Here is a 10,000-nt window from a genome sequence, read left to right as displayed (position 1 = left end):
CTCCGTCTTGGACTCCAGCGCCGCCCTCCCGACCCTTCACTTCGCCCGCGCGTTTCGTTCGCTCCATCTCCGGCGACCTCCTGGACTCCACAGTTCCTCCTGCGACTCCTGAGACCTTAATACTCGGGTGGTACCAAACCTGAGGTACGATTTTCTTTCCTGAAGTTTGAGTTTTCGAATCGCGCTTCGGTTCTGTCCGAGCTCCACTTTTTACACTTCTGGAACTTCTCGTGGACATTTGAACATTTTCCAAAAAAGTTCCACAGTTTGTAGTGTTTTGGATTTTGTTTCCTGAATTTTTTGCAATAATTTTGGTTCCGTCAAAAGCTCCGAAATTCTCACTTTTCAAATCTGGTCTTGTGTTTTCAGACAAACTTTGAGGTTCATCTTCTCCACCAAACCTCAGTCCGTTTGGTTCATTTTTGGAGGATTTCTGAGGGTTCCTGGTCTGACTGGCAGGGTGTTTGGCAGGGTGTTTGGCAGGGTGTTTGGCAGGGTTCTGGGCAGGGTTCTGGGCAGGGTTCTGGATACTCGGGTGGTACCGGACTTGAGGCAGGACTGAAGTCTTGGTTCCGCTTCTGTTTTTCTCGTTTTGATCCTTTGTCATGTTGCTGCGTCAGAAAAGACAAGAGAATCACGTTAGAACCGACCAAAGCAAAACGCTCTACGTCGCTCTGGGGGTGCTCTTCGTGTGTGTCTACGGCGGAATGTTCAGCAGTTACCGCGCCGACGCAGCGGAGAGTTTTAAGTCACGCATTAAGACCCATTTTTACTCTCTGGCTTCTAACACCTCGTAATTCTTTATTTTTAATTCTTTTTTGAACCATTTTTGGCTTTATTTCACTTTTTATTTTTCGTTTACTGTCTTTTATTTTGAACATTTAAAGAGTAAAATGGCGAGAGACACGAGCCACAATATTCTAACGGGAGTCACTGGAGCCAGAGTCAGAAGGAGCCGCTGTGGTTTAGTTCACATAGAACAAAATAAAAAGTGACAACACGTTACATTGACACAAAACACCAAGTTGTTCTCCAACAAAACATTCCTTAAAATACCTTAAAAGTTCGTGAATATGTAGAAATATATAATCAAAGTCAATGACGTGAGAAATAATGATCAGAAAAAAGTAGGAGGAGTCCAAATCCTATCGGGGGGGGGGAGCACTTCCTGTTCTGAGCGCGACGACGAGAGCGTTAGACAAGAACATTTGTATAAACGAGTAGAACGGAGCCTCGAGGTCGGGACGAACTGACACGGTCTGATTCACTTTGATTTGTCCCATAAACTTTTAATGGGGAAAATACGATTAAGAAGTTAAACAGACTCGGATGATTTTATAAGTGATGATTTTTTCTACGCCGGACAGAATATTCCTCAAGTGAAGTTATGAGACATAAAGGAAGTGCTCCACTGTGTTTTTCCCGTCTCTACTGAACAAAAGGTCAAACAAAGCCGTTCACTTGGAAGCTGCCACTTCATGACATCATCAGGTGGAACGGAGCGTTTGGAGGTTTTCAGATGTAAAGAGTCGCTCACACAAACCCGACTCCAGCTCGTGTTTCCAGGAGGGAACAGCGTCGTGACTCGACTTAAAGCTCACAAGAGTCACTTTTGTGCAATAAAATAAAACCTTTAAAGGGTTAAAAGTCGACCTTTACCCACCGACGTGTGTTTGGAAAACTGTTCTTGACCTTTTCTTTTTTTGTTCCAATTTGCTGTAGAAATAACGTGAGCTGGACTCCACGCAAACGGACACAAAACTCCAGATAAACTCCCAGTGTTTTATTTAAAGAGACGTTTGGAGCGGTCAGAGTGGTTCGGTCAGAGTGTTTGGAGCGGTTTGGAGCGAGCGGTCAGAGTGGATCGGAGCGGTCACGGTTCTGTTCAGGAGTTTGATTTGACATAACGTCACCAGAATTTCAAAATAAAAGTCTGGGAGACTCTCGGTTTGTGGTGGTTTGTAAAAATAAAATTGTGAAACGAGGGCGAAATGAAGAAAAATGATTTTGCCTGAACAAGAATCTGCAGAGTCACTTTTTCTTTGTGTTTTGTCATTTTGAAGCAGCTTTTCTCTCTTATTTCTTCCTCGGTTCTGTTCAGCTTCTCTCTCTTTTATTGACTCTCTTTTTTTTTGTTTATTTCATGATGATTATTTATGTTTGAATTTGTTTCGAGAGTTCACATGTCCGAGTCTCTGTCCCTGCAGATTTATACAAAACTACTGATTTGTCTCAACTTTTTACAAAAAAAATGTCTAGAAACAGAAACATAAAGTGTCATTTGTTTTGGTAAAAAAACAGAAAAACAGCTTAAAAAATGAAATAAAATGTGACTCATGTGACTCTGATTACAGTTTGTCTTAATTCCAAACTCGTTTCACAAGTTTATTCTTACCAAACATCCCGACTCGGGCGTGTCCCAGTTTTTTTTATTTTAATTTTGATTTTATTTTAGTTGAACAGCTCAGGTCAGTCAGGTCCTTCTGGTCAGACAGAGCAGTGCCTCGGTTAGCGTCACACCATCGGTTCTTTCTGTAAAACTTTCCGTAACATAAATATTTGCAGTTTTCTCTCTCTTAGTGTTGATGTTTTGTAATTAGTGCTGAGTCGTTTTTCTGGCGCCACCTGCTGGACAAACACGGAACTGCAGATGTGTGAACGTGTGATTTCTTTGTAACATTTAACATGAACTTTTTATCTGATCAAAATGCAGCGTTATTTCCACATTATGATTTAAAAGTCTTGGTTTAGATATTTGAATAAATCCATAGTTTAGTTCGACGCTTTTATTCTGAAATCTGCGCTAAACCAAAGATCTGCGGAAGCGGCGTTTGGCTAAAAATAAACTTTAAAACGCCGCAGTTTCTCTAAACCTTCTGCTGTTTCGCTCTTTATTATTTCCAGAGTTTTGCGTCAGTTTTGCGTCAGTTTCAGCGCCTCTTCCGCAGAAACGGAGACGATTTGCGTCGAAAAGCGTCGAAGCTCCTGAAGGTGAACTCAAGACTTTTGTCAAATCTGCTCAACATTCGTGTTTTATTCTAAAGCCGAACGCGTCACAGATTCATATTTAACCTTAAGAATAGTTAAACATGTATTTTCAAATAATTATTTAGAAGTAAAACGTAAGAGAACGTACTTTTAGTGGGTTTGTTGCACGGGGTTCGCTGTTGCTCCGCAGTAAACAAGTTATAACACGGTGAACACGGGTTATTCCGAACCACCGCGGAATTCACGTTAGAAAAATGTATAAAAATGTGTGTGTTTGCTAAAAGTGTGTGTGTTTGATAAAGTGTGTGTGTGTGTGTGTTGTGTGTTCGGTGTGTGCGGCTCACCTCGGGGCGTCTTCCTCCAAAAACAGAAATGAAACTGGGAGTTTTTATCCGCGCGGTGAGTCACAGACCCGTGACCCGCGCTCTGCCCGCACATGTCCCGAGTCACACCGAGTCACACCGAGTCACACCGAGTCACACCGAGTCACACGGGGATTAGTGAGTCGTTAAAACTGCGCCGTGTTTTGTGGCGTGTTTGTGTTTGTTTCCGGTTTAAGTGTGTCTCCGCGGGCGGGGGTCTGTGTGTCAGGATGGCCGAGCGGTCTAAGGCGCTGCGTTCAGGTCGCAGTCTCCCCTGGAGGCGTGGGTTCGAATCCCACTTCTGACAATAAAACTTTTTAACCATTTGTCAAGAACAGATTGTGTCCAAAAAGAGTCACAGGATCATTTTTACCTCCACTGAGTTTATTCACTTTTAAAACCATTTTTATTTGTTTTGAAGTGTTTGATCGGTGCCGCTGAACTGGAGCTCACTGAGATCCTCCGTCCTCTCACTCCTGCGCCGTCGCTCAGGCCCAAGACCAGATCCTCCTGAGACCAAGACCAGATCCTCCTGAGACCAAGACCAGATCCTCCTGAGTCCAAGACCAGATCCTCCTGAGTCCAAGACCAGATCCTCCTGAGTCCAAGACCAGATCCTCCTGAGACCAAGACCAGATCCTCCTGAGTCCAAGTCCAGATCCTCCTGAGTCCAGCCTGAAGCTCAGAGGGTCTGAGCAGAGGGTCACTCATGTCTGTGTCTCAGGTGAGTCTGTGTGACAGGTGTGACAGGTGTGACAGGTGTCGTGTGACAGGTGTCATGTGTATGTGCGACAGGTGTCATGTATGTGACAGGTGTCATGTATGTGACAGGTGTCATGTGTGTGACAAGTCTCTGTGTGTGACAGGTGTCATGTGTGTGACAAGTCTCTGTGTGTGACAGGTGTCATGTGTGTGACAGGTGTCAGTGTGTGTGTGACAGGTGTCGTGTGTGACAGGTGTCGTGTGTGTGTGTGACAGGTGTCGTGTGTATGTGACAGGTGTCATGTGTGTGACAGGTGTCGTGTGTATGTGACAGGTCTCTGTGTGTATGTGACAGGTGTGTCTCTGTGTGTATATGACAGGTGTCATGTATGTGACAGGTGTCATGTATGTGTGTGACAGGTGTCATGTGTATGTGACAGGTCTCTGTGTGTGACAGGTGTCATGTATGTGACAGGTGTCATGTGTGTGACAGTGTGTCAGGTGTCATGTGTGTGACAGTGTGTGTGTACAGGTGTCATGTGTGTGTGTGTGTGTCTCTGTGTGTATGTGACAGGTGTCATGTGTGTGACAGGTGTCATGTGTGTGACATGTGTGTCATGTATGTGACAGGTGTCTGTATGTGACAGGTCATGTGTGTGTGACAGGTGTGTTGTGTGTCATGTGTCATGTGTATGTGTGACAGGTCAGTGTGTCTGTGTGATGTGTGTGTATGTGACAGGTCTCTGTGTGTGACAGGTGTGTGTGTGTGATGTCATGTGTGTGTGACAGGTGTCATGTGTGTGTGTGTGACAGGTGTGTCATGTGTGTGACAGGTGTCATGTGTGTGTGTGACAGGTGTCATGTGTATGTGACAGGTCTGTGTGTGTGTGTACATGTCATTGTGTCAGTCTGTGTGTATGTGACAGGTGTCGTGTGTGTGTGTGTGTGACAGGTGTCATGTGTGTGACAGGTGTGACAGGTGTCATGTGTGTATGTGACAGGTATGTCATGTGTGTGACAGGTGTCATGTGTGTGTGTATGTGACAGGTGTCATGTATGTGACAGGTGTCATGTGTGTGACAGGTGTCATGTGTCATGTGTGTGTATGTGACAGGTGTCATGTGTGTGTGACAGGTGTCTGTGTGTGTGTGACTGGTGTCGTGTATGTGACAGGTCTCTGTGTGTATGTGACAGGTCTCTGTGTGTGTGTGACAGGTCTCTGTGTGTGTGTGACAGGTGTCATGTATGTGACAGGTCTCTGTGTGTATGTGACTGGTGTCGTGTATGTGACAGGTCTCTGTGTGTATGTGACTGGTGTCGTGTATGTGACAGGTCTCTGTGTGTATGTGACAGGTGTGTCTCTGTGTGTATGTGACAGGTGTCATGTATGTGACAGGTGTCGTGTGTGTGTGACAGGTGTCATGTATGTGACAGGTCTCTGTGTGTATGTGACTGGTGTCGTGTATGTGACAGGTCTCTGTGTGTATGTGACAGGTCTCTGTGTGTATATGACTGGTGTCGTGTATGTGACAGGTCTCTGTGTGTATGTGACAGGTGTGTCTCTGTGTGTATGTGACAGGTGTCATGTATGTGACAGGTGTCGTGTGTGTGTGACAGGTGTCATGTATGTGACAGGTGTCGTGTGTGACAGGTCTCTGTGTGTGTCTCAGGTGTCGTGTGTGACAGGTGTCATGTGTGTGACAAGTCTCTGTGTGTGACAGGTGTCATGTGACTGACAGGTGTCATGTGTGTGACAGGTGTCATGTATGTGACAGGTGTCATGTGTGTGACAAGTCTCTGTGTGTGACAGGTGTCATGTGTGTGACAAGTCTGTGTGTGACAGGTGTCATGTGTGTGACAGGTGTCGTGTGTGTGACAGGTGTCGTGTGTATGTGACAGGTGTCATGTGTGTGACAGGTGTCATGTGTGTGTGTGACAGGTGTCATGTGTATGTGACAGGTCTCTGTGTGTGTATGTCTCAGATGTGTCTCTGTGTGTATGTGACAGGTGTCGTGTGTGTATGTGACAGGTGTCATGTGTGTGACAGGTGTCATGTGTGTGACAGGTGTCATGTATGTGACAGGTGTCATGTGTGTGACAGGTGTCGTGTGTGTATGTGACAGGTGTCATGTGTGTGACAGGTGTCATGTATGTGACAGGTGTTATGTGTGTTACAGGTGTCATGTATGTGACAGGTGTCGTGTGTGTGACAGGTGTCGTGTGTATGTGACAGGTGTCATGTGTGTGACAGGTGTCATGTGTGTGTGTGACAGGTGTCATGTGTATGTGACAGGTCTCTGTGTGTGTATGTCTCAGATGTGTCTCTGTGTGTATGTGACAGGTGTCGTGTGTGTATGTGACAGGTGTCATGTGTGTGACAGGTGTCATGTATGTGACAGGTGTCATGTGTGTGACAGGTGTCGTGTGTGTATGTGACAGGTGTCATGTGTGTGACAGGTGTCATGTATGTGACAGGTGTTATGTGTGTTACAGGTGTCATGTATGTGACAGGTCTCTGTGTGTATGTGACAGGTCTCTGTGTGTGTGTGACTGGTGTCATGTATGTGACAGGTCTCTGTGTGTGTGTGTGTGTGACAGGTCTCTGTGTGTGTGTGACAGGTGTCATGTATGTGACAGGTCTGTGTGTATGTGACTGGTGTCGTGTATGTGACAGGTCTCTGTGTGTATGTGACAGGTCTCTGTGTGTATGTGACAGGTGTCATGTATGTGACAGGTCTCTGTGTGTATGTGACAGGTCTCTGTGTGTATGTCTCAGGTGTGTCTCTGTGTGTATGTGACAGGTCTCTGTGTGTATGTCTCAGGTGTGTCCGGGTCTGTTTGTGTCGGATCTGGATTCGTCGTTGAATTCTGCAGTTTTGACTCGAAGAAAAATCAAACTCATCGTCAACGCGAGCGGAATAACACCACTCAAGTACCCACAAGTACTACTACTACTACTACTACTACTACTACTACTACATAACACCACTCAAGTACCCACAAGTACTACTACTACTACTACTACTACTACTACTACATAACACCACTCAAGTACCCACAAGTAAAACTACTACTACTACTACTACTATATAACACCACTCAAGTACCCACAGGTAAAACTACTACAGTACTATTACTACAGCACTACTACAGTACTACAGTACTACTACAGTACTACTACAGTACTAAAACTACTACAGTACTACTACTACAGTACTAAAACTACTACAGTACTACTACAGTACTAAAACTACTACAGTACTACTACTACAGTACTAAAACTACTACAGTACTACTACTACTACTACTACTACTACTACAGTACTACTACTACTACTACTACTACTACAGTACTACAGTACTACTACTACTACTACAGTACTACAGTACTACTACTGCTACTAGAAGAGTGAGTACTTCCTGTGGTCTCTGTCAGGTCCCGGGTCTGGAGGTGGTCGAGGTCCCGGTCCAGGACTTGCCTCACGCCTCTTTGGACCAGTACTTCGACCCAGTGTCAGAGAAGATCCACCAGAACCTCAACCAGAACCACAACTGTCTGGTCCATTGTACGGCCGGACGCAGCCGCTCCCCGGCGCTGGTCCTGGCCTTTCTCATCAGGTCGGTCCTGGTCCGGTCCTGGTCCGGTCCTTTTTCACTTCTGCTTTAGTCCTGACTTAGACCCAGTTTAGACAGGTTTAGTTCTGGTTCTGGTCCTCAGGTTCTCCAGTCTGTCTCTGGCCCAGTCCTAGTTCTGGTTTTAAGTTCTGGTTCTGGTCCTCAGGTTCTCCGGTCTGTCTCTGGCCCAGTCGTTCCGCGTGGTTCTGGAGTCTCGTCCTTTTATCCGGATCAACGCCGGGTTCTGGATCCAGCTCCGGGACTACGAGGTCCGGGTCCAGAACCGCTCCACGGTCCGGATGGTCCAGACCGAGTGCGGAGTCCTGCCCCACGTCCAGGACCAAGACCAAGACCAGGACCAGGACCAGGACCGAGGGGACGGCGTCTGCATCAACGGATAGAGGAACGCAATCCTCTGCTCTGTTCCACCTGGTGATGTCATCGTGTGGTGATACAGGAAGTGCTCCACTGTGTTTTTAAAGTCCACACTTCACCTTCACGAGAATCATCTGGAACATTTCAGTCCTGGACCTGAAGGACTCGACTCAACTAAACGGAGAAGGAGCTGAGAACGTTTAAAAAAAAAAAAAAAAAAAAAAAAAGACCACTTGATGACATCATAAGGTGGAACAGAGCGTTAAGATTTACTCAAACAAACACAAGTCGAGCTCTGAGTGTGACCAGGAACATCAGAACATCAGAACACGACCTGAAGTTCAGTTTTAAATCTTCTTGAACTTTTATCAGTTTTTTTTTTTTTTTTTGTGTTGGAAAAATTCATTTTCTACATCATTTCACAGATTTTAAAATAAACTCGTCGGTTTTTGGATTATGGTTAAATAAACTCTGACAGAGACGGTGGGTTTTGGTTTGAACTGTTCCGAGGTGAAATCATGTTCCGCAGTGAAGCTTTAACCACTTTAACTCTTAATAAATAACACAGAATAAAAACTCTGAGGTTTGATTTCAACTTCTGCACACACACATAAACACATAAACACACACACACACGCACACCCACATAAACACACACACACACATACACACTATACACACACAGACACACACATAAACACAAATACACACACACACACACTATACACACACAGTCTGACTGAAGCAGAATCTTTTGAATAATTTCTGATGAATAAAAACTGGACGTCCGACAGGATTTGACTCAGACAAACGTTTGTACAAAAGGTTTAATAAAAAAAACTCAAGTCAAAGTTCACACAAACGTAACACACAAAGAGTCCAGAATGTGTCGAGTCCTGCTCCTGGACTCACTGGGAACACTCCTGAGTCCTCATGATGGTCTGGATTTAGAACCCCAGTCCAGAGCCGGTCCTGGTCCTGGTCCTGGTCCTGGTCTAGTACTGGAAGCTCCTCTTGGTCTGTATGTCGTCCAGAATCTGCTGCAGCTCCTCGTCCTCGAAACGTCCCTCCAAACTGAAAACACACAGACACAACAGAGAGAAGATCAGGATCAGGATCAGTCGAGTCAGATCTGTGGAGCGGCACAGTCTGATGTGAGTCGAGTCTGAAACGTCAAAAGTTTGAACAAACTTCAATGTTCTGAACTTTACTTTTATGATGAGGAGGATTTAGTAGTAGTAGTAGTAGTAGTAGTAGCATTCTGCAGTAGCAGTAGTAGTAGTAGTATTCTGCAGTAGTAGCAGTAGCAGTAGTAGTAGTAGTAGTTCTGCAGTAGTAGTAGTAGTAGTAGCAGCAGCAGCAGCAGCAGCAGCAGCAGCAGCAGTAGTAGTAGTAGTAGTAGTAGCAGTAGTAGTAGTAGTAGCAGTAGTAGCAGTAGTAGTAGTAGTAGTAGTAGTAGCAGTAGTAGTAGTAGTAGTAGTAGTAGTAGTAGTAGTAGTAGTAGTAGCAGTAGTAGTAGTAGTAGTAGTAGTCAGTAGTAGTAGTAGTAGTAGTAGTAGTAGTAGTAGTAGTAGTGCTGTAGCAGTAGTAGTAGTAGTAGTAGTAGTAGTAGTAGTAGTAGTAGTAGTAGTAGTAGTAGTAGTAGTAGTAGTAGTAGTAGTAGTAGTAGTAGTAGTAGTAGTAGTAGTAGTAGTAGTAGCTGCAGTAGTAGTAGTAGTAGTAGTAGTAGTAGTAGTAGTATTCTGCAGTAGTAGTAGTAGTAGTATTCTGTAGTAGTAGTAGTAGTAGTAGTAGTAGTAGTAGTAGTAGTAGTAGTAGTAGTAGTAGTAGTAGTAGTAGTAGTAGTAGTAGTAGTAGCTGCAGTAGTAGTAGTAGTAGTAGTAGTAGTAGTAGTAGTAGTAGTAGTAGTAGTAGTAGTAGTAGTAGTAGTAGTAGTAGTAGTAGTAGTGTAGTAGTAG

The 10,000-nt window shown here is 44.8% G+C and overlaps 3 protein-coding genes and 1 non-coding gene across 5 annotated transcripts in view; 2 read left to right on the top strand and 2 right to left on the bottom strand.

Annotated features, from left to right (window-relative positions):
• The window catches only part of LOC110160816 (uncharacterized), an 8,811-nt gene extending 6,999 nt beyond the window's left edge, over nucleotides 1-1,812 (bottom strand). The window contains exons 1-2 of the mRNA XM_055159851.1: nucleotides 1,664-1,812; nucleotides 1-611 (exon numbers count right to left, since the gene is read on the bottom strand). The exon at nucleotides 1-611 is cut by the window's left edge and continues 651 nt beyond it. Of these exons, the coding sequence (XP_055015826.1) occupies nucleotides 1-607 (607 nt within the window). The 5' untranslated portion in view covers nucleotides 608-611; nucleotides 1,664-1,812. The remainder of the gene's footprint in view (nucleotides 612-1,663) is intronic.
• Nucleotides 1,813-2,809: 997 nt separating this feature from the next.
• Nucleotides 2,810-8,612, top strand: LOC110160826 (dual specificity protein phosphatase 14-like). Of its 2 annotated transcripts, XM_020925505.2 has the most exons (5): nucleotides 2,810-2,991; nucleotides 3,772-4,074; nucleotides 6,875-6,994; nucleotides 7,489-7,670; nucleotides 7,834-8,612. In XM_020925505.2, the coding sequence occupies exons 2-5, from the start codon at nucleotides 4,060-4,062 to the stop codon at nucleotides 8,066-8,068; spliced, it is 552 nt and encodes a 183-aa protein (XP_020781164.1). In that variant the 5' UTR covers nucleotides 2,810-2,991; nucleotides 3,772-4,059; the 3' UTR covers nucleotides 8,069-8,612. The 2 variants fall into 2 exon arrangements, with proteins under 2 accessions (XP_020781164.1, XP_055015828.1); XM_055159853.1 differs by lacking the exon at nucleotides 2,810-2,991 and having other exon boundaries at nucleotides 3,041-4,074.
• trnal-cag (transfer RNA leucine (anticodon CAG)) lies at nucleotides 3,575-3,657 on the top strand. Its single transcript has one exon. It is a non-coding gene; the product is annotated as a tRNA-Leu (tRNA).
• Nucleotides 8,613-8,855: 243 nt separating the features above from the next.
• The window catches only part of polr2d (RNA polymerase II subunit D), a 10,428-nt gene continuing 9,283 nt past the window's right edge, over nucleotides 8,856-10,000 (bottom strand). Inside the window, exon 2 of the mRNA XM_055159848.1 lies at nucleotides 8,856-9,116. Within this exon, the coding sequence (XP_055015823.1) occupies nucleotides 9,038-9,116 (79 nt within the window). The 3' untranslated portion in view covers nucleotides 8,856-9,037. The remainder of the gene's footprint in view (nucleotides 9,117-10,000) is intronic.

The sequence above is a fragment of the Boleophthalmus pectinirostris genome, unplaced genomic scaffold (genome assembly GCF_026225935.1).
Source record: "Boleophthalmus pectinirostris isolate CB_2022bp ecotype Guang Dong unplaced genomic scaffold, ASM2622593v1 HiC_scaffold_2824, whole genome shotgun sequence".
In the NCBI taxonomy this organism is placed as follows: domain Eukaryota; kingdom Metazoa; phylum Chordata; class Actinopteri; order Gobiiformes; family Gobiidae; genus Boleophthalmus; species Boleophthalmus pectinirostris.
This window is presented reverse-complemented; position numbering and strand designations above follow the sequence as displayed.

Excerpts from the sequence above, each read along its gene's own strand:
- LOC110160826 (XM_020925505.2), top strand. Across the intron at positions 6,995-7,488 it reads CACCACTCAAGTACCCACAA|GTCCCGGGTCTGGAGGTGGT; the intron begins GTACTACTACTA and ends GGTCTCTGTCAG. Across the intron at positions 7,671-7,833 it reads GTCCTGGCCTTTCTCATCAG|GTTCTCCGGTCTGTCTCTGG; the intron begins GTCGGTCCTGGT and ends TCTGGTCCTCAG.